Source organism: Carassius auratus, unplaced genomic scaffold, assembly GCF_003368295.1.
Source record: "Carassius auratus strain Wakin unplaced genomic scaffold, ASM336829v1 scaf_tig00029285, whole genome shotgun sequence".
Lineage (NCBI taxonomy): Eukaryota > Metazoa > Chordata > Actinopteri > Cypriniformes > Cyprinidae > Carassius > Carassius auratus.
This window is the reverse complement of record NW_020525757.1, coordinates 115,001-138,753: the sequence shown is the minus strand read 5'-3', so window position 1 is coordinate 138,753 and position 23,753 is coordinate 115,001. Positions and strand designations below refer to the sequence as shown.

Here is a 23,753-nt window from a genome sequence, read left to right as displayed (position 1 = left end):
TATAAGCCAGTCTACTTAAAGGATTTTTAAAGGCCTTTGATTATGTTAAGAAAATTTTTAAATAAACCACTACACAACGTTCTCTGTCTTAATTACTCTTATTTTATTGTAGATCAGTGGTCTTTATAAATCACGTTTACTGTAGATCAGTGGTCTTAATACTAGCCTACTATAAGCAGGTCAGAGGTAATTTGTGTAAATTAATATAAAAAAAACAAGTGTTATGATGCAGCACATGAAATAGTTACTGCAGAAATTGTGTACCCTAAGCAGAGAGAGAGAACTGAAGATGAACACCAAGCCAAGACAGAACGGACACACCCACTGACCCACTGCTGGAGCAGTTCTCTTATATATATATATATATATATATATATATATATATATATATATATATATATATATATATATATATATAAATATTACAGGCTTGCTGTAATATTTAGGCTATATTTGTGATACAATATTATTTAGTGTACAACACGTGCCGCAGTATTTACTGTACAACAGTGAACATTCATCGAAAGCACTGCGGTGTTCTGTGATGATCATATCACATGTGTACAGCAAGTACAGAAACTCTGAAGGTCAGTTCTCTCGTGATCATTCAAGAACACGCTCAACACATGCTGTGTATTTGACCAAGAACAGATGAGTGTCACAGCACTAGGATTCATTTCCCCAAGCACACGATCACCTGTGCTCCTGTTCATATCATCCTTCTGTCTCTTCAGTTCAGGGACTTAATGTTTACACATAAATGTGTGCCATTTTTTTTTTTTTTTTTTTTGATTTGACAAAATACATTCAAAAAAAGATGAACAAATGAACACAGAGAGCACAGTTAAATGAGACAAAATTAGACAATTCTGCAAAGATGATAAAAACTACAATATTAAGAACAAGGGGATGTTTTAAGTGTCCATCATTCAAAAACACCGGTCAGCCAGAAACACACTTGTATAAAACAAAACAATAACACAGTCACAAAACCAAAACAATAACTTTACCATCCCATGACTCTACATCACGTTTTCCTTGTATAACTGTGAAGGGCTCACATGTCGATTTGTCCTATTTTGGCCTTCAGGAACAATAATTTTTTAATATAAATGTAAAAGCTGCTCTGACTCTCATCATCTGCGTCAAGTTCTCTCGTGAGATACGGTTTAATCAACAGGGCTTCTCACAGCTCATCTCAATCTAAACCCCAGTAAAGGTTCATCATTTACCCGCTGTGTTACTCCAAATCATGTGTCCTTGACCTTTTGACCTTTTGACTCAAGCTCTGAGACGTCATTTCCTGTTTACAGCCCGCAGTATCAGCCCTTGAGGAGCAGGTTTGAGTTTATACGGTTCACCACTGAAGCATCTCTTCTGCTCTCAGGTAAGAAACATCTTTCTAAACATTCAGTTCAAGATTTATAGACAAATATTTTCAGATGGATGACTGGATTATTCATAATTTTATTGTTTGTCTCTATAATCCAAACACATGAAGACAGAACAGTGAAAATATGAATGTTGTGAAGCTTTTCAGACAGATGAGCTGGATTGAGAAACGTGTAAGAGTGAGTGAATCAGTTTTATTATAATCAGGAATATTTATTCATGTTTTAATTGCACATCTGCTGTTTGTTCAGGACTTGATTTCTCCTTAATCTGAGTTAACCGTGCATTGACTTTGACTTTAAACGGTGTTCCTGTCAGATTTACCAGAAGCCACTGGATTGTAGAATAGAAACAACACATGCAGAAAACTACCGGAGCATCAGAAAACACAGACCAACAAACACCAACAGCACAGAGAGAGAAACCAGTGCATCACAAGAGAAAACACTGGTTAGATGCCACAGTATGGGGAAATAAAGCCAGACTTTCTTACACTGATGAATACTCACAGATCAGTGTGATTGTGTGTAAAGGACAGGATGTGTTTGGTGTAGATTGTTTGCGTTCACATACTTGTGCAATATTTTTCTTGGTTTTCTCACATTTATACTGTAGTTCAGATGATTGAGTGTCTAAAGTGACTGTAAAGTCTCAAGGAAGAAAAAAGGTACAAAAGCTGTCTCTGCAGCGTTACCCTTTCAAACAGTAATAATATATACACTTCAGATTCTAATCTGTACTTTTAATATCCTAATATGAATGTTTAATATACTAAAATGTACCTTTTAGGGATGAATACAGTAGATAAAGTAAAAGAGTGTATATTTTAGCTTTTGTGCCTTAGGGTAATTACAGCCCAGTGACAGATTTGTACCTTTTTCTGAGTGAAACTGTAATAATATTAATTCTATCTGAAATAATATCTGCCTGTTGTTCATCAGGATCATAACTGATTCATTTCATGATTTCTGACCAGTGTTTAGAACCACATGGAAATCTGAACGTTATTTACACATGTATGTGTGTTTATATTTTAACATGACTGTTCTGTGAAATGTATGTTTAACCCTAGCAACAGACGCCGATTTCCTGAAACAGTTTGTGAACACCTGGTGATTTGAGACTATAAACAAAAAAGACAAGCCTCAAAAACTGGCCATGAAAACAGCACTTTCCAGTCTAGATGGTGAACAGATGATCTCTTCATAAGTTCAAGGGGATACTTATATGTTTGGAAATCTGTTATATAAAACCGTGGGGACGCCAGAATTGCACTCGCATCAAATTTCAAAGTTAAAATTCATTGTCAACAAAAACTTTTTGCCAAATGCATGACTGATGTTCAGGTGTTAAAAGGTCTTAAAACCTTTTTAAAATCCAGCAGTTACCCGGTTTTGTTATGGGACCCTTTGGAATAACTATTTATTCATCTGTTTTTGAGAATGTTTTGAAAGCAACTACTAAAAAAAATAGGACCTCTGTACATTTGTTTGTTTCAAATTTACATACAATAAAATTGTTTATTTGTTGGGGAGATGAAAACAAAGTTTCCCTTCTCAATGAGCTTAACTTCTCAAGTTTGATGGTTAATAAAATCTTTTAAAACAAATTACATTAAATAATTCCTACTTTAATTTTCTTCAATAAAAAGGAAATTGAGTAAGACGATGTGTGAACGTGGATTGGTAAACTGAACTGGCCTTCTTCACGATCAAAGTTGCTCATCTCTGCTATAGAGGATGTAGGTTATGAGTACTGTATTAATATCCCAGATACTCCTCCTCCAAACCTTCTCTGCTATTTATTACAGTGTCGCTCTCTACTGGAGGACATCAGTATTACAGCAGAGAGAAGATCACGTGATCATCTACAGCTACAAAACACATGCTTTACAAGAGTCCTGGCTTTATCTCTCACCAACTTTAAACACAGCTAGTTTCAGGAGTAACTTTATATTTTGATCATCCTCTTATACAGTATTTAGGATCAATACTACAGTCTTCCTCTCCGAACAGACTCATGTATCAGAGAAAGTAATTTCACACACTTTTAACACGAGCATAAACATTAGTTTTCTCTGTAATGCAGTTAGCCAGTTTTCACTGACGTGAATGATGCTGATGTGAGGTCAGTGACCGCGGTCAGGGCAGTCAGCAGACTTCACGCTGGGGAACTGATGTGAATGAGTGTGTGTGTGTGAGAGCTGAACCCGTGAGGGTCATGAGAGCTTCAAGAGCTTTAAGAGAGAGCCTCTGAATCACACACACACACACACACCAGCGGCTCTCAGAATCACATCACATCACACCGATCAGGTAAGAGCTCATGCACTTCCACTAACACACTAAACCAAGAGATACAGGCTTTAAATGCTGCTTCATGAAAATGCTCTTTTTACACAGAGAGGCACTGAATGATTATACCGGTCAGCATTAATGCAGAATTGTATTAGACATGTATCAGATAGATTTATGTTATAAAATACAAGAAATGTCATTTACAGCTGGAACAGGGACTAGTTTTTGAATAAATATTTAAAAACCTCTCTACATCAGCTTATAAATTAACATAAAATAACAACAATAATTAAAAAAGGCATTTTGCATCATGAAATTTTTATTGGAATCTTTTTTTTTCATTATTTAACATGCATCAAATTCAAATGAATAAAGTTGAATTTTTACATTATCGACTATTCGTTGTACTGCATTTAGTTTATGCAGATTATCATTTTAAAAAGGTGCATTTATCAAAAAAGTAGATTACTGTAAACCATTAATACATTTTAATAAGAATTAATTATGGTGAATTTGTTTCAGCTGCAGTGCCTGTGACTTCTGGGGTCCCCCAGGGTTCTGTTATAGGCCCAATTTAATTTTCCTTGTATATGTTGCTCCTGGGATTTTTTTTTATTTGAGATTATATTTTTTGAGGTTTAGATATGTCCACATATTTGAGTTCATTGTCCGATTGACCCAGAGCTGAAATTTGACAAGCAGATTGGTGCTGTAGTAAAGAATTTTTTTTTTTCCAGATTAGGTTTGTTGCTCGACTAAAGCCTATTTTATCAAGAAAAGATTTAGAGAAGGTTATTAATGCCTTTGTTTGGTCTCATCTGGACAATGGCAATGTGTAGGTTGCTATTGTGTGCTAAGAAAAGTAGAAACATATCTGAGGTGACTACCAGTGAACTACAGGATAAAATATGAAAGTCTCATGTACGTTTTTAAAGCGGTGCATGGGTTGGCCCCCGCTTACGTGTCTGAGCTCATTACTGTTCGTCAAGCACCTAGGTCTCTAACATACAATAATAAGTTATTATTACTTCTACTTCTTGTCTTTAGCCTTTGAGAGGGTGGGCTAAACTTTGTTGTTTTATGGGATGTGTCTTGTTTAAAGTTGTGTGTTTTAATGAAACATTTTTTTATTATTATTACCGTACAGCACTTTGGTCTGCAGGTGCAGTTGTAAAGTGTTCTATAAATAAAGTGAATGAATATTAATGAATGCATTAAAATGTAATTATCATGACCATGTCACAATTATAAAGTACATACTGTGTATTCATGGTACTGAAAGCATGCTTAATTTTCGTGCAAAATATAATTTAATGATACTTAAAGCATGTTAAATTTTCACGCAAATAAAATCTAATTTCTATTATCATGACAATAATGGCAATGAAAATGTGTGTCAAATATATATTATATGTATATTAGTATTACTGAAATCACACTTTATTATTATGCAGAACAATTTCTTTTTTTTCTTTCTAATTGTGTATGAAAACAGATGGGTGGACATGTTTACAAGAGATTCACCCCTGTATTTATAAATCCATCTCATACTACAGCTGAAATACACTGTTGTAAATCACTGTAGTTGGTCATATTCATTCACTAATGAGCTGTTATTGTTATTTTCAGGAGTTTGTTCATCATGTCTTACGGCGGATCAGGTTCAGGCTCTCGAAGTGAATTCAGTGTTCATTTCTCCAGCAGACGTGGAGCAGGACTCGTCAGAGCTGAAGAGTGTGTGAAGATTCACTCTAACACTTTTAAACACCTGCAGAAAACTACAGACTCTGCACCTAAAACCCCTGTGTGTGTTTATACGCAGGGCCGCAGGAATCGCCTTACTGGCCGTGATCCTCACAGCGCTGCTCATCCTGGGCTGCTGGTATTACCGCCGGCGGGGGGGATACAAGACGATCCGGGTGAGTCATGTGACCCAGAGGACAGTCAGGTGATCAGTGTTAGCCCAAGAGCATCAGAGCAGAGAAAAGAGCCAAAAACTGCATCACCGTAGGAGATCACGACCCTTGCAACACCGATGTCATGGGTTTGATTCCCAGTGAATGCATGAGAATGCACACATTAAACGCAATGAAAATCACTTTGAATAAATGCATCTGCCAAATGCATGAATGCAAATAAATGCAAAAGTTGCACGTTTTAATAATCTGCTATAATTCTCAGTCAGGGTTCATAGTGGTCCAGCTGTAATGACTGTGGGAATCACTCACGTGACTGCTTACCTCTCATCCGTGTGTGTGTGTGTGTGTGTGTTTAGAGCGGGAAAAACAGTGGTCAGTCGTGGAGAGAGATGATGAAAGCGGGTCAGCACAGGGAGTCTGGATCCGGAGAAGAGAACAAAGTGGCCTTGAGCGAATTCATCAACCTGCAACCAGTGGTACACACACACACACACGGGTTTGATGATTAGTGATGGTAAAGTGAAACAGTCATTGTTTTGTAAACGGTTGCCAGGGCATTGATATGCAGTTGCTAGGGTGTTCTGGATGATTGCTTAAAGAAACATACAAACACACAAAAAGAAATGCTTTTGTATGTGCAAAAAGCAAACAGTATTAGATGGATATAACAAATTATACAAGTATTTAGATATTTAACACGGAAGATTTAAAAAAATGCTTTTTGTAGAGAAAAAAAAATTAGATTACATTAAAGTTTCTACACTAGTCAACACTTGAAGTGATCAAAAAAAAAAGGTTAAGACAATAATACATTTTAATGAAAGGTTTTGATCCACTTCAAATGTAATATATATTTAATCAGAAACATTAACTTTATATATATATATATTTGTATTTGAAAGTAATATTTACTAGTAATAATTTCATATGCACGTAAAAACATTATTTTATAGGTATTTTTTATCCCATCCACAATGAATTAACTTAAGTCTTTTCTCTCTACCACATTTGGTTTAAAGAATGTTTAACCAAGCTCTTGATACCCAGAATTCCACAGGGGATAAAGCAACCATGTGACCTGCTGCAGGCCAGAAAGGCTTTATTTTGCGTCATTAGTCGTGATGTGAGGATTACAAGCGACCGGAATGTGTGTGTGTGTGTGTTAATCTGCTGTTCTCATGAACAGACATCACAAGCTTTCAGTTCAAGAGAATTCACTTAAATACTGCATAACTATCAGTCCCATGAGCCTGTAGAATTAACAAAAACTAGTGCTATCACACTTGTACCTCTCTTTGGACAAAAACATCTGTTAAATTAATGCATGTAAACATAACCAAGTTTTATGTAGTTCCCATTCCACATTTGTTTACTCACATCAGATGCTTAAAACAGCATTTCTCCTCTCCTCTAGATTCCCAGCGTCCCTCCGTCCTATGAGAAGATCACCTCCGGACCTTCACCTCCTCCTTACTCACCATGAGTCTCAGACTTGAGGAGAATCTGTGAAGTTCTATAGTGTTTGTGGGATGAATGATCACACAGTACAAGTGATGCTACACGGCAAGAGTGGCCATTGGTTCTTCAGCATTCATCTCCAATCTTGATCAAGTCTCATCCGCCTGTAGCTTTCTATTAAACCCTGGACCTTGATGAGCTTCTTCAGCTGTGTTAGATTAGGGTTAGAGCTGAACTCTGCAGGACTGTGTGACTCTCCAGGAACAACTACCAGAGCCCGTGGACTACAACATAACACTACTGTGCCTTTTAAACACAATGTCACGCATCAGACTTCAAATAAAGTGAAATATCAATTGAATCCAAAAAATTGTCTTTACTTCACAAAGTATTTAAAAAAAATCTAAACTGGTAAGACATTTGAATATCTATCTTTATCAAACAAATTCCTGATGAGAAAATCAAAAGAAACCAACACATAAATTTGGTTTCCACTACAAATACCATTACAAACAATCAACTTTCAACCATTAAAACCATTTAAATGTTTTTGTAGCGTGTTTTGGGACATATTCCATTAGGATTTATTGGTTTTAACAAGCCACCAATAGAACCAGTAGAATCCCACAGGCACCAGTACAATTTCCATTAAAACCATTACAAATTCTGTGATGTTTCTATTGATGCAGGGATGTCTGCAGTTCTTCTCCAAATGCATGATTGTAAAATGAACAAGCATAATGAAACTTATGCAGATGATAAATAACATAAAATCTCAGGAAGCAATCAGATATGGCCGACAAAAATGTTTTATAACATCTGTGATATAACGTTTAACGAACTCAAAAGACAAGCACAGTACACCAATGTTTTACTTCAGTCATAAATATGCCAAGTTTATTTTCATGGATACAGATGAAACAAAATCAAACTGTTATCAGATGATGTCTGATAATACTCAACCTATGCCTGAATGCACTAACGCAGGCTTCAGATCAGCCAGACATACTCTTAAATAGACTGAAGACTGTTCTACAGAATAATATTAATCATTTTAATGGAAAATGCTACAAAACATACAACCTTTGCATACAAATGGAGTAGAAAAGAGTCAGCCAAACAAATACTGTTATGTACATTGCTGGCCATTTTAAATCTCCAAATATCTCTTTGCGAAACCAATTTTATTTACAACTCTAAGGATAACCTATTTCCCTTCAATTCGTTTTGTAAAGCAAAATGCCCGAACTTATTTATTTAGATATTTAGTATTCAGCCTCTCAACACGGGGAGATATAGAACCAAAAGGAGCCCAAAACAATGAAAAGACCTTTGTGATCACAATGGGAAAACGAGATGACGTCCAGAACCATTTCAGTGATTGGGTCTCCCTAAGGTATCTGGTTTTCTCAGTGGATCACTTGTGTTTAAAATAGGTACAGTAACGGTCTCTGAGGAGGAATTGACCACTTGAGCAGCCATTGGCTTTGCCAATACTTGCAAGCCTGAGGCTGAGGCTTGAATGATATTTAAGACCGCACCATCTGGGCTCAACAAGAGTTTAGCAGAAGTGGGAACTTGCACAGGAATTGTGCTTTGACCTTGCGATGGCTGGGATAAAATAACAGGCTTTCCGATTGTCCCAGGTTGCACGGCTCTGATAGGTGGACAAGGTGTCATTATGACCGTGCTCACAGATGGAGGAACGGTTGCAATGGGAGTGGCTGGACTGGCATTGTTTGCTCCACTGATCGGTGGAACCGTTGCAACCGGAAGATTCTGCATCCGTGATATCGTGCTGCTCATGGGTGGTACGATTACCATCGGAGAATGCCTTGGAATCACAGCTTTCACTGGTGGTATGACTGGCGCCACTTGGGTTTGGGATGGTCTTCCTTGCACTGGAGAAGTTGTGGTAAGTAAACCTTCTTGAGAAAGAGAGGTTCCTTTGGGACACGCGGTCGTACCTTGTGAGGCTGTAACTGAGAAGTTGGAGGTTTGAAAGATAGGAAGTCTTACAATGTCTGAATGTACACCAGGATGTAGAGCTTGTGAGAGAGCAGTAGGACCAGACACATTCAACGGAGTTCTGGTGCTCAGTTGCTGACGGAGCTGATCAGAAGGTCCAACTTTTGCCAAGGGTAATCTGATCGGTGTAACAAATCTCACACCTTGTACAACTGAAGGAACTGTGTGTGTAGCTGAAGTATTTGGACCTCTAGAATCAGTGGAAGCAGGACTTGGGACTTGCAATCCTCCAGTACTTGCACGAGTCAGCCCTTGCAGTCCTCCAGGACCAGCAGTACTTGGCCCTTGCAATCTTTGAGGACTAACAGGACTTGGCCCTTGCATTACTCGAGGACCAGCAGGATTCGGCCCTTGCAATCTTTGAGGACCAGCAGTACTTGGCCCTTGCAATCTTTGAGGACTAACAGGACTTGGCCCTTGCATTCCTCGAGGACCAGCAGGATTCGGCCCTTGCAATCTTTGAGGACCAGCAGTACTTGGCCCTTGCAGTCTTTGAGGACCAACAGGACTTGGCCCTTGCATTCCTCGAGGACCAGCAGGATTCGGCCCTTGCAATCTTTGAGGCATAGCAGGACTTGGCCCTTGCATTTCTCCAGGACGAGAGTTGGAGATAAGCAGAACATGGCTGCCAGGTGCCAGGCCTTGAGAAGGTACTACAAATCTGGTGTTATTTATCAGGAGCTGAGTGCCAGGGGCAAGTGGGGCAGTGGTGTTGATGACGATTTTCTCTTGAACACACTTGGTGGCAGAGGTTTGAGGTCGGATCCCAGAAGTCATGACCACTGGAGGAGTTAAAGTGGAGCTGCAACTCAATGCAAAAGTACTGGATATTGCAGAAGCTGAAGTATTGGCAGTTGTTTTGATCAGTGAGTGTGAAGTGCACAGGGAAGTGATCACTGGCTTGTTAGCAGTCACATTAATTGGTAACGTAGTGTGTTTGGTAATAAGGCTTCCCGAATAAGAGGAAGATGTGTTTGAAGAAGAGCTGCCAGCTGATAATCCTGGTTTACAGTGTAGCGCACTTAAAGCGGAAACTGATGGAGGTACATCTGGTTTCACAACTGACAAAAGTGCAGAGGAAGCCATGTGTCCGGTGCCTAGAGTTGAAAATGTGAACGTTTTGTTGTCAACAGTCCGAGGTACTTTCAAAGCACTTTCGTTATTCCCTGACAGACTTCTGCTTGCAGCCAAACAGCTTTTTGGAGCAATCTGGAGTCCACTTGTGGTTGATGTTACAGGTACTCTGGAGACGATCATAGGTGTAGTTTTCAATGATTCTTCAGGTTTCGTGTTTGTGCCAAGTGTTCTTGATGTTAACCCTGGGTTACCGATGCTTTGGATGGTTGTACTAGAAGAAGTGCAGGATAAGGTCCCCAAGTTGGGAACTACTTTCAATGCTTGTGTACCAGCAGAGGAAATGTTAACCTCTGAAGTTGACGTCTCTTTTGGAATGATAAGTGCAGAGTTGCTTATGAACATGACCCGAGATCCTGGAACGGTGCAGGTTGCTGTAGTAGTAGTAGTGACCTTTGAAGGGATATTTGGTGAAGGTGTGACCAGGAAAACCTTTTGGAAAGTCGATTGGTCTGGAGTTGTGCTTCCCGGTGGAGCCCTTTTTTGTGGGGGCTTCGTTCCACATTTAGCGACCATATTCTGCTGAACGCAATCTTTCGCATTTATTAGGAAACTATCACTGCCTTTGCTTGAAGACAGAAGTGTTGATTTACCAGGGACTGTTGTTTTGTCTGTAGTGCAGTTATTGGAAATCTGATTTAAGGTTAAAGGAGTGACAGTTCCTGCCACAAAAGTAGACTGAGGAGTGTCTCCAGGTTGAGATTTAGCAGCAATGGTGGACGAAGCAGCTTGTGTATTAGACGCGGAAGACTTTGACACCAGGAAGGCATGAAGTTGGGGTGAGATGTTAAAGACTGGGCTGGATGGCAAAGCCCCTGTTCCACTTTCTGATGTCTGAACCTTCACTACTCCTGTGTTGCCTCCTCTCGTAGTGACAAGGATGGACTGAGAGTCTCTAATACACACTGTCCTGAGCTCCTGCTTAGCATCAGATCTGGTCAAACCACTGCTGGCTGATTTGTTCAGGTCCACCTTTGGTTCAGTAGTCTTTTTAGGCACACCAACAGTGATTAAGTTCCTTAAACTGGGAGTAACTACAGCAGACGGTGTTCTTACAGTGCTGGTATCTTTCAAAGGTGCCACCGGCTGGACAGGAACCTTGTTTTCTGGTATGGTGAACCCGGAAACATTGGACTTGTACGTTGTAGTCTTAGGGACAGATACAGATGTCTGGGCTGCCTTATTCTCAGTGCTTTGAATCAGTAGATTTGAAGGCAGGATAACAACTTGTTGCATTGCCTTCGCCCCTGATTTATGATCTGATATTAATGGCACTGAAAAGTTTAAAGAAGTGCTTCCTTGCCTGAGAAGCCCCACGCCTCCCGCCGTCTTGTACACCACCTGTCCACAGCTTTCGGTCGCAGATGTCGTAGTTATTGTTTCTGTAGAGACAGGCTGAGAGTGTTGCGTAGATGCACAGGTAGTTGATAATCGGGCAGGTGGCAGAGTTACAGATACTGTTTTGTTATGATCCCGCAGAGTCTGAGCCATCACTGCAGCCTTCGGATGACTTATTAAGGTCACTTTGTTTCCAACACTCTTAGCCAGCAAAGCCTGGATGGGTTTGCAAGTCCCATGAAAGCTACTCATAGTCTCTGGCACCACTGAAGCTTGTGGGTTCACTGTTGCTTGTTCCCTGGATGCAACTTCCACATTAATATCAGATGTTAAAGAGCTCTCTGTGTCCATTTTGCCTCTTTTGCATGGACTCAGTTCCTCACTGATTGCAACAGTTTGGCGCCGTTTTGAACTGCGTGTGAAGGGTCCAGACTCTGACGAATGCATAACAACATCAGGTCTGTCCAATAGGCATCTTGATTCGTGATTTACAGTCTCTGCAAAAGAGGGCAGCATGCATCAGTCAAAACAAACATCACACTGAATGATCAGGGTCCATAAATGTCTTTGAATTTGGAAAACGGACAACAGAAGTTGGAGAACTGAAAAATAAAGTGCTGCTCAAACAACAAAAGCAAGGATATTTGAAACACTTCCTTGTAATAAATTCATCAGGCAGTTTCTATCAGACTACTTTCATACGGTTTGGTTAGTTATGCATTAGAAATCCAACACTACTTTAGGGCCTGTATTGTTTTTTCTTCTCCTTGCATTGCCAAGAACTTACATAAAGGCTCTACAATTGGTAAAATTAGCCGTTTCAAATGTTAATCAGGCTCACCTGTTGTCTCAGAGTCCTCCTTCATAGTTTTGCCTATTTTTACTTCACTCTCTTCCAGTTTGTTTGTTGTCTCTGTGGACAACAATCCATCTTTGCACTCAACTTCCCTAGTTTCTTCTGTATCCATCGGCTCCCTGATAAAGTTCTCATATTCGGGGTGTTTCTTAAATTCGTCACACTCCTTTTTCAAGCGCGCTCTGTTGAGGACAAGGACAGGGATGAATTCACAAAGCCCTGTTGCCAGGAAAACTTGGCCTCAAGGTAGAACAAAAAAACAAAAACATCTAGGTGCCTGTTGAATGCAGCGAGGTGTATCGTTCACTGCGCATTACAATGGAAAGCTCTTTCTTGGACATAATTCAAATTCACCTCCCAGATCCCTTGAGAAAACCTTTCTTTCATCAAAAACAAGACTGAAATGCAGAAGTCTGAAAAACCACAATGTGAAGATTCTCGAAGGGGAAAAATATGATTGCACAGATTTAAGATTTCCCCATCTATTACAGCATGTGATTCCAGTGCAACAAGGTAAAATTATTTCACTTTCAAAACATTCACTTTAGAAATTAAAGGACTCAGACTCCGAGGAGGTTCAGGTTTGCTCCTTTACCTGTTCCTCTGGAAGGCCTTGACGAGTTTGGGTTCCCATGGTAACAGCTCATTAAGCAGCCTTATAAGTGTGATGTGTAACTCTTTCAAGGGGGCTCTTTTGTGTGGCAATCGACCCTGAAATACAGCACAAAGACACACATCACACTAACTCATACTCATCAAATTCATATCATGCTTGCATGCAAACCAACATGTTTCACATTAAAATGCCAATCATGCTTTAATAAAGTGATAATACCTGCACAGTTCAGGATATGCATTAAATGGACTGAAATTATTTATGCAACCAAAAATAAATGGTTTTTATTTAATTGCATCAATTGCATGTGCACAACACAAGTCAAAGGGTAAAATACTGTAATATAAATTAGTAATTAGTAAATGCATGTGTTTGCGTTCCCTCTCTTACTAACAGATCTCTTTTTGCCGTCCAGTTCATCTAGTTGATCTTCTATTTTACTGATCAGGACTCTGAGATCATCCAGACTGGAGCAAACCAGCTACAAAAGCAAGAAAGAAACGAAATAAGGGTTAAAAGCTTTTTATTATATATGTTTTTAATTGCATGCATTGCAATAACGGAATTAATACTGTAAAGCACTTTGGTTCAACGATGAAACCTTGAATGTTGTTTTAAGTATTCAGACTTTGCAATTCTACAAAACACTGCCCTCTAGTAAAGATCTATTGAACTAAACAATCTTGAGTGACATGATTCCAGGTGCATTATGGGATTCTTGGCTCTCTATTGACATCTGAAACATTTAAATATTTTTTTTACTTATAAAAGCATCTGCTAAACCATTTAAATTAAAAGCAAATCATCTGTGAAATGCAAAACGCAAATGCTTAATAGTTTGAAAATAAGATCAATAAAAATAATTTTCAAATGAATTTTGAAAAAAAAAACTAATATTGAGAAGTAGTGAGAGAAAGTGTCTGATTAGTTTATACCAAAGAATTCCACTCACTTATAATGTAAATTAAAAAAGTGAACAGAAATAATTAAGTGAAATATAAATAGCACTGATTTTAAGAAGAAAGCCTTTTAACATTTTGAATTTCACACGACTTGCATTTACTTTAACTTAGGGCTGCACGTTTTCAAGTTTTTCATTAACCGTTAACCGAGGCCCTTAGCGGTTAATAATCGGTTAACCATAGTGTGCGCCAGGGTTTCCGTTGTCCGGTAATTTCCAGACATTGGCCAAAAAAAAAAAAAAAGAAAGAAATGTCCGACAAAATTTAATCTCTCCGGTCAAATTGTCCTATTAAAACTACCTAATAATCCCGCCCACTAACACAATCTGAATTTGAGAATAAGCCTAAAATGTATAAAGCAAATATACACCGACCTTTGGCTATGTTATAAAGGAACAGGCTCTAGTAATGGTTATGTAACTTTCCGTGTTTCGGCGAAGATAACAAGCAGGCTCCGCGGCCGCCTCGCTAAGGCTATGACTATGATATGTTTGACAGGTACAATATTTGAAAATCGATAATAATTTTTTTTAATTACATTTATATCTGAATTTATGTCAACCTATAGACTTTCAAATATCAAAATGTCATGAATTAATATGTATTTGTGTACAAAATGACATATAAACATATTTTCCTATTATATTTTGCCTGGAAACGCTTCCAACAAGGCGTCGGTTCTATTTCTAGCATGCACGCGTCGAGCCGTGCGTCTCACGCAGGCAGTCGGCAAGCTCTAACCTGTTAACATGGGAGCCGAATTAAAAACAGACACGCCAAGCAGCTGAGATGCTTTCGCTCATCGCCACTCATCCAGTGAGTCCTGACCGGCCTAATGATGCCCGGGTGTTGGCTGTTGAGATTACAACAACGAGGTTGTACTTGAAGTATATCTAAGCACTGTATTGCAATACTTGCATTTTGCCCCGTGACTCTCAATTTTAAAGTGCTCCAACGCTGTACTTTTTTTTGCCCGCTTCATATTAGAAAAATGACTTCTTCTTGTGGACATTACAAATGTCTGGGAGCGCTCTGGCGGTCTCTGGTGGTGCAAAATTGTATTACAACTAAATTCAATGCACGCCATTGACGTCACTTAAGCGAGCAAAATGTTTCACTCGGTTACGCAATTTTTAACGGTTAATCGGTTAACCGGTTAACCATGGACACCCCTACTTTAACTGGTTTAGCAGATGCTTTTATCCAAACTGACTCTCGAAAGAAGAACATTGTGAGCTTTTTTAATCGTAAGGGCTGCATTATTTGCGATGCACAGAGTGTTTTTTGTTTTGCAGGTAATGAAGGCTTCATCGGACCTGAAACGTGGGTTGATCTGGAGGAGGAGCAGATCCTGATGATCTCCTCGATAACATCGGCTTCCCATCAAACCTCTTTCCTGGAGACGGAGAAACACGACATGAGCGACAGCTAGAGCACATCACATCTGATCATATATATGATAATAATAAATGTGTGAGGACTGGACGCCTGCAAACAAACATTGTTTCAAGGTTATTTCACTAATAGACATACTGTGACATAATTTCTTGATGTGATGATTGTGAGTAAATGGTGACAGCGTGATGCTCTCAGCAGTGTGTGATCCTCACCCAGTCTGTGTCTCTTCCTCTTGTCTTTCTTCTTGATGTTTTGGGCTGCTCTCTGGAGGCTGCTTCTGGCCGTTCTCTTCTTCAAGCTCAGTTTGCTCATCTTCGGTTTCTTCACACTGAACTTCCTCTCTTTCTTCTTCTTCTTGCCCTTCTGGACTCGTGTCGTTCTGGATCCGTCTTGTCGTGTGTTTCCGGGATCGGTCCAGAAACTCGCTCCGGAACGATCCGGACAGGGGCTTCGTTCCTCTGCGCTCAAGTGATTCGCTTCGATCCGGTGACTTCTGTGACTGTTCAGAGCCGGCGAGACGCCCTTATAGCAGCTGTCTCCGACTCTGAAGCACGGCTCGCTGTCAGACTCCTCGTCTCGGAGCCGTCCGTCCTCCCTCGGCTGTCCTCGGACGCTCACAGAGTCCAGAGAGTCTTCTCTGCACCACGAGGGAGTCTGATCCAGATCCTCTCCGTCGGCGAGGGAATCTTCTCTCACGTCCCATGTGTTGGGCTCCGTGCTGCTGGAGCTCTCCTCCTCCTTCACTTCATCTGCAGACACATACACATCCTTCTCACGGAGCTCGGGCCCCTGCGGCTCCTCCGGGGCTCTCTGGACGTGGATGGGTGCCAGCGGCTGCTCCACGGCTCCGCAGGGACTCTGGACGTAGATGCGCAGGTCAGCGCCGCAGAAGTGAGGGAAGTGGATGTAAGCGTTGTCCTGCTGGTCGTAGCCCAGGATGGACTCGCGGCACTCGTGGATGGGCTGCGAGAGGACCGCGTCCTGCACCTCCTTCTGCGTCTCGTAGACGTGATCACACAGACCCTTGAGGAGCCAGACGCGCTGCAGCAGAGGCAGCAGGTGGAAGGGAGTCTCCTCCAGAGGACTGACCGCTCCCAGAGTCCAGAAGAACTGAGGACAGAGCCCGAGCCGCTCCGCCCGCACCGCCTGCTCAACACAGACTCATTATTACACACAACTCTGTATAATGACATGGGTATGACACAGGTATTACAAGGAGAGGGTGACTTATGAGCACATAACCCATGTCCCCATTTTTCAAAACACTTATAAATCATACAGAATGAGTTTTTTTGAGAAAGTAAAAATGCACAAAGTTTCCTGTGAGGGTTAGGGTTAGGTGTAGGGTTGGTGAAGGGACATAGAATATACAGTTTCTACAGAATAAAAACCATTACACCTATGGGATGAACACACTTTACACAAAAACAAACGTGTGTGTGTGTGTGTGTGTGTGTGTGTGTGTGTGTGTGACCTGCTGAGTGTCCTCTGCGCGGCCGACCGCTCTGAACCAGCTCTGGACGCGGCGGCGCAGCTGGTTCTCCCAGACTCTGTAGGGCATTGGTGCGCGCCGCTGGACGCTGGGTCTCTTCTGGGGGGGGCTCAGGAGCGCCGTCATCACTCGGGCCAGGAACACACTGCAGCGAGGCATCAGCAGACAGCGCTCCAGCTCGTAGAAGACGATCTCGGGCAGGTGGAGCGCCGTCTGGGCCAGGCACAGGAAGTGGCCGATGGCAGGAAGTTCCCACAGACTCCACAGCGCACACGGCTCGGCCTGAGACAGAAGAGAGCGCTCCCAGTCCTCCAGATCCTTCACCTCGGCCTCCTCGGCCTCCTTACGCTCCTGCTCTCGCTGTCTGCAGCACAGGACACAGGCTCAAGAGTTAGGACAAACGTGTGTCAGAGATATACGTCACTGTTTAGTCTGTTTTAGGGAATATATAAACATACTATTGTATAGTGCAAGTAACAATTTTCACAACATTTATTTAAAATTATTCTACGGAATATCACATAGGTTTACTTTGTTTTGTTTTTTTCTTGCAGTTAATTGTAAATAGTGTGCTTCTGTTGTGCAGCACTTTTTTTTTACCAAATAAATAAATAATGCAACATTCGTTATGAATGGAATTGTTACATTTTAGAAACATTTTTAAAGACTGATCAAGTTTAATGACCGCTGAAAACAATCTTTGGATTGAATAATAAAACACATCATGCAGAAACAATTCAACTGGGAAAATATAAAAGCAGGATTGGGGGGGAATTTCAGATTTCATAAGGCATTGCTATTTTTTAATCAAATTGTTTTGAAGTTTTATTAATTCAGTTGTTTAGATATGCTTTCAGGTGATCAAAATCTAAACTATTAATTTGAATAAAAACTAAATGGAATTTTAGGAAAAAATAGGGTTCCAATATTGTTACTTCAAAATTTCTGGAATATTTCGTAAATTAACTGGAAATGTTCAACCTTTTTACAACTACATTCAACCATTAAACCCAGAAAATTAAAAGTAAACCAGCATCTGAGTGTCAGGTTGCTGGGGATTGATGGCTGTGACCTCTTCTCGTCTTTGGCTCGCTGCAGCTCCTCCAGTCTCAGCGCCTGCACCATGATGGACTCGCTGCCCCCCCCAGTGATGCTCCGCGGCACCCATCTGCGTCTGGACGACGAGCCCAGCGTCGTCTTCTCATCCTCCGTCCCGAAGCGGCCTCTGGAGGTCACGGCCAGCGTGGTCTTCTCCCGCAGCGTCCTGCCATCAGCACAGAAACAACACAATCACTGAGAGTCGGAGCACATCATCAGGATTACTGGACTGAATAATGTTAAGCATTGGCACAATCCACTTCTCTGGGCTCGTCTACTTTTAATAGTCAACGAGATTCATAAAACAGTTCATTTAACTATGTAATATCACCACGCTTCTATGAAAGCATGTTTTCACCACATAAACAAAACGGTCATTTTTAGGTTTTTTTCTTACTATTCTAGGTCTACATATCACAATTCTGACTTTTTCATCTGAATACTGAGTTTACATATTGCTATTGTTTTTTTATTCTGTAATTAAATTTTTATTCCATGTACTTCACTATTTGACCGATAACACTATGGATTGCAAACGTTACATGAGCAATGTAAACAATGTAAACAAGCGCATCTTCCCCGTGTTTTCAGGAGTATATTGTTGTTTATCAGTGTGAATTAATTATGAATAAACCTTTAGTATATGAAGAGAAAATGGTAAAGATATGGACTGGAATTTAAATCTACAGATGCAATAAAATACACACTTTTTTCTTTCCACCAGTCTGCAGAAACACAGTATGAAAAAGCCAAATTAGAAAGCAAAGTCTACAATCTGGAAATGGAGCGCTGTATGAGAGCCGATGGAGGTCTCAAGCATCTTCACCTGGACAGCAAGGTGAGCTTCTGCTCCAGAATGATCTCCAGTTTCTGGGCCTGTTTGGAGATCCAGTGATCCACGCCGTGAAAGCGGTAACAGTTCTCCAGCATCTGTCTGAAATCTGCCACGAACGCCGTGATCGACTCATACTCGCGATTCACAAACTTATCATCCATCTTTCTGAAGCAGATCCCGGTGGAGTCCCCAGGGCCCATGGGACGCCAGAAGGGGGCCGCGACGGACTTGTGCTTCTCCGAGAGGAAGCTCTGGAATATCCTGTAGGCCTGCTGGATCTCAGGCGTGAGATCGTCCTCGTCGTCCGCGGGGGCTTCACCAAACTGTGCCGTCAGATCCTCCCGCTCTGATTGGTCAGCCGAACCGTTGCAGGAGCTCAAGGTCAAACGGAGGTCCGGGTTCATGTCCGGAGATGCGGATTCACATGCGTGTGCGTTCTCACACGGGTCTGAATGAATCTTCATTCTCCAGCCGTGACGCTGAGGGCCTCGCTCACCTGCACAGGTAACCTTACCTCCAGCATCATCTGTCAATCAACGTCAATCTGTCATCACACAAAGCCATAGTTGTTCCAGATGGACTCTGTTTGAAGACACAAACACAACACTTCACTAACACTACTAAAACAACTTCCTGGGATCATTACAAGCATGCTAATTAACACCTGATGAATAATTAATCATGTGAGACTTCACTGCATTTTTATAAACAAAACTGTTTAAAGTGCAATAACCTGCTCTGAATTGCGTTATTGTCTCATTCTCGACATCGTGTTAATGTTTCGTGAGTTTTTACGACATTACCGGAGCGCTTTTCTGTTTTGTCGAGTGGAACATTAAACCGCCAGTACTAGGCCGCAGCGACAGCGGCCTCGATTTGACTCTCACACCGGGGATGGCTCGCCTGAGCCGGGCAGCCGCCGCTCTCTCTCCCGGCGACCGCTGAAGCTCATAGTTCCAGTGCGGCGCGATTTGTTAGTAAACACCGTTGAAACCCGAAGCGCGGCTGTTTATCAGCGTCAAGAAGGACAATCTGGCAGATTTTCCCGAACACGAGCTGCGGAGAAACGCGTGTTGTTAGAGAATGACTTGAAAGAAACAAGCGACATTCACACGGCGCTGTATGTGTGTGTGTGTGTGTGTGTGTGCGTGCGCGCGCCCGCGAGTGTGTGTCTGTGTGTTTGCAGAAAAAAATATAACTTTACATAGCTTTCATATTTTGTAAAGCAGCATTGTAAAACCCGTGTTTTATTACAACGAACAGAAAAGAACTGAAATCTGATTCTTTTCTCCATTTCCTGCAGAAACACGAACCTGTGATTATTCTAGAATATTCTCCTTTTATTTGACCTAAAACTGTCATTCTGTTCTACTGTTCTCTTAAATCAACAAAATCCCTTTGAGAAAACCAACAATACTGTTCCCGGTAAAGATTGCAGAGTAATTCCCGAGTTATGAATTATAACTTGAATTATTGCCCGGATCATATTCACCCCGAAAGAAAAAGATGGAAAATAAAGAACATGAAGAAAATAAAAGTCTGTTTCACTTCAACATACTTTATAAATATTTAAATATAATGTTTTGGTATGTAAAGATGAAAATACAAAGAACATAGAATAAAAAAAGGGAAGGAAGAATAAACAAATAATCCTTTGTAAATTAGAAATATCAGATATAGAAGTATAATTTCTTAAAAAAAAATATTATTCTTATTATTTATGAGTTTAAGAGATTTGATAGTATGGGGGAAATATCAGCAAAGTGTGTAGAAATGTGTTATTGTGAATAAAAATATTGCTATGTGACAATGGTTGCAACCAGAATAAATAAGTAAATAAATATATACATAAAGCAAAACTCATCATTTCTGAAGTGAGATTGATAACTTCCGCTCTTCAGGAGGGAAGGCACGGATTTATCACCTCTGTGACGTCATCGATCAGCCACGTGATGCTCTCAGTGGCCACTAGAGGTCTCCAGCGTTCACCAGAAAACAATGAACACTCAATACTTCATACTCGCAGCATGCGTAAACACGATTATAAACATGACCTGCTGTGTGTAGAGAACCGAGTCAAATACTAGACCCCAGTCATTAATTTACTTTTGTGTGAAAAATGTCTGAACTTTGAGTCAAGAAAGAGATGAAATCATAGTTAGGGTGCTAGCTGCTGGAGTCAGCATAGTAACCATACCATAATACTCAAACCATACGCTATTTATTTGTTTCAGTCAATCGAGAAACAAACAACAAAAAAAAAAAAACCGTTTTTGAAATTCACAAAATCCAATGCTGCAAATACAGCCTATCAGTTTCAGGAAAATTATGTAAAAATCATGAATTTATCACTGAAACGATTCATTAAATCATAAATTGTTACTGTAAGTATGATATTTAAAGGACTGAGATTAAATGGATCTCAATTTTTAACAGCTCAAGACTCTGACGGGATGAAAACTAGTCACTCACTCAACTTTTAGAATAAATATCATAATTATATATGTTGTTATTTCAAAGAAATACAGTTAAGAATATATTATATATACTTAAAAAAATAAAATTCACAATAAAACCCCAAATATTAAATCTGATCTCTGTTGAAACTTGTTTCTGGCACGGAATAAAAAAATGAAGTGTTTTCTATTTTTACTCGCAATTCTGACTTTTTCCTTGCGATTCCGAGTTTACATCTTGCAATTCTGACTTTTTAACTCGCAATTCCAAGTTTACGTCACACAATTCTGACTTTTTATTCACAATTACATTTTTACGTCTCACAATTCTGACTTTTTACTCCCAATTCCGAGTTTATGTCTCGCAATTCTGACTTTTTACTCCCATTTCCGAGTTTGTCTCACAATTCTGACTTTTTACTCCCGTTTCCGAGTTTACGTCTCACAATTCTGACTTTTTACTCCCCTTTCCAGGTTTACGTCTCACAATTCTGACTTTTTACTCCCAATTCCGAGTTTAGGTCTCGCAATTCTGACTTTTTATTTGCATTTCCGAGTTTACGTCTCACAATTCGGACTTTTTACATTGCAATTGCAAGTTTACGTTTCACAATTTTAACTTTTTACTCCCAATTCCTAATTTACCTTTCACAATTCTGACTTTTTACATTGCAATTCCGAGTTTACGTCTCACAATTCTGACTTTTTACTCCCAATTCCGAGTTTACGTCTCGCAATTCTCACTTTTTATTTGCATTTCCGAGTTTACATCTCACAATTCTGACTTTTTACTCCCAATTCCTAATTTACCTTTCACAATTCTGACTTTTTACTCCCATTTCCGAGTTTACGTCTCACAATTCTGACTTTTTACATTGCAATTCCAAGTTTACATCTCACAAGTCCGACTTTTTACTATCATTTCCGAGTTTACGTCTCACGATTCTGACTTTTTATTTGCAATTCCGAGTTTACGTCTCACAATTCTGACTTTTTACTCCCAATTCCGAGTTTACGTCTCGCAGTTCTGACTTTTTACTCCTATTTCCGAGTTTACGTCTCACAATTCTGAATTTTTACTCCCAATTCCAAGTTTACGTCTCACAATTCTGACTTTTTACTCTTATTTCCGAGTTTACGTCTCACGATTCTGACTTTTTATTTGCAATTCCGAGTTTACATCTCACAATTATGACTTTTTACTCCCATTTCCGAGTTTACGTCTCGCAATTCTGACTTTTTACTCCCATTTCCGAGTTTATGTCTCGCAATTCTGACTTTTTACTCCATTTCCGAGTTTACGTCTCACAATTCTGACTTTTTACTCTTATTTCCGAGTTTACGTCTCACGATTCTGACTTTTTATTTGCAATTCCGAGTTTACATCTCACAATTCTGACTTTTTACTCCCATTTCCGAGTTTACGTCTCGCAATTCTGACTTTTTACTCCCATTTCCGAGTTTATGTCTCGCAATTCTGACTTTTTACTCCATTTCCGAGTTTATGTCTCACAATTTGGACTTTTTACATTGCAATTCCGAGTTTACGTCTCACAATTCTGACTTTTTACTCCCAATTCCGAGTTTACGTCTCGCAATTCTGACTTTTTATTTGCATTTCCGAGTTTACATCTCACAATTCTGACTTTTTACTCCCAATTCCTAATTTACCTTTCACAATTCTGACTTTTTACTCCCATTTCCGAGTTTACGTCTCACGATTCTGACTTTTTATTTGCAATTCCGAGTTTACGTCTCACAATTCTGACTTTTTACTCCCAATTCCGAGTTTACGTCTCGCAGTTCTGACTTTTTACTCCTATTTCCGAGTTTACGTCTCACAATTCTGAATTTTTACTCCCAATTCCAAGTTTACGTCTCACAATTCTGACTTTTTACTCTTATTTCCGAGTTTACGTCTCACGATTCTGACTTTTTTATTTGCAATTCCGAGTTTACATCTCACAATTCTGACTTTTTACTCCCATTTCCGAGTTTACGTCTCGCAATTCTGACTTTTTACTCCCATTTCCGAGTTTATGTCTCGCAATTCTGACTATTTACTCCATTTCCGAGTTTATGTCTCACAATTTGGACTTTTTACTCACAATTCCGAGTTTACGTCTCACAATTCTGACTTTTTACTCGTAATTCTGAGTTTACATTTCACAATTTTTACTTTTTATTAGCAATTCGAGCTTACGTCTCTGAGTTTACATCTTACAATTTTAACTCTTTAATCGCAGCTTTGAGCTTACGTCTCACAATTCTTTTTACCCTCAATTCTGAGTTTATATTTTGCAATTCTGCGTATCTCTGATTCTAACTTTTTTAAGAAAATAAGATGTCACAATTGTTATTATTATTTTTTTTACATTTTAGAATGTGTTGGAAACAAGCTTCCACAGATCTATCTCTTCTCTGCATTAAAAAACTTACCATAAAATGTTTACCCTAAGTCAATGTTGACAGAG

The 23,753-nt window shown here is 39.9% G+C and overlaps 2 protein-coding genes and 1 long non-coding RNA gene across 5 annotated transcripts; 2 read left to right on the top strand and 1 right to left on the bottom strand.

The window, feature by feature from the left end:
- The first annotated feature begins 1,024 nt into the window (after window positions 1-1,024).
- On the top strand, window positions 1,025-1,994 carry LOC113079805 (uncharacterized). Its single transcript, XR_003281756.1, has 3 exons — window positions 1,025-1,387; window positions 1,502-1,571; window positions 1,720-1,994. It is a non-coding gene; the product is annotated as an uncharacterized LOC113079805 (long non-coding RNA).
- A 1,656-nt stretch (window positions 1,995-3,650) lies between these two features.
- Window positions 3,651-7,436, top strand: LOC113079820 (melanoma antigen recognized by T-cells 1-like). Its single transcript, XM_026252045.1, has 5 exons — window positions 3,651-3,707; window positions 5,319-5,423; window positions 5,512-5,608; window positions 5,965-6,084; window positions 7,023-7,436. Exons 2-5 carry the CDS (start codon window positions 5,332-5,334, stop codon window positions 7,089-7,091), a joined length of 378 nt encoding a protein of 125 aa, XP_026107830.1. The 5' UTR covers window positions 3,651-3,707; window positions 5,319-5,331; the 3' UTR covers window positions 7,092-7,436.
- A 124-nt stretch (window positions 7,437-7,560) lies between these two features.
- LOC113079819 (uncharacterized protein KIAA2026-like) lies at window positions 7,561-20,224 on the bottom strand. 3 transcript variants are annotated; one of them, XM_026252044.1, is made up of 10 exons: window positions 20,137-20,224; window positions 18,815-19,405; window positions 17,963-18,154; window positions 16,873-17,254; window positions 15,611-16,544; window positions 15,317-15,396; window positions 13,433-13,519; window positions 13,018-13,133; window positions 12,408-12,604; window positions 7,561-12,063 (listed from the first exon to the last, which is right to left on the bottom strand). In XM_026252044.1, exons 2-10 carry the CDS (start codon window positions 19,285-19,287, stop codon window positions 8,441-8,443), a joined length of 6,084 nt encoding a protein of 2,027 aa, XP_026107829.1. In that variant the 5' UTR covers window positions 19,288-19,405; window positions 20,137-20,224; the 3' UTR covers window positions 7,561-8,440. The 3 variants fall into 3 exon arrangements, with proteins under 3 accessions (XP_026107829.1, XP_026107828.1, XP_026107827.1); XM_026252043.1 differs by lacking the exon at window positions 20,137-20,224 and adding an exon at window positions 19,627-19,952; XM_026252042.1 differs by lacking the exon at window positions 20,137-20,224 and adding an exon at window positions 19,557-19,686.
- Between the last annotated feature and the right edge of the window lie 3,529 nt (window positions 20,225-23,753).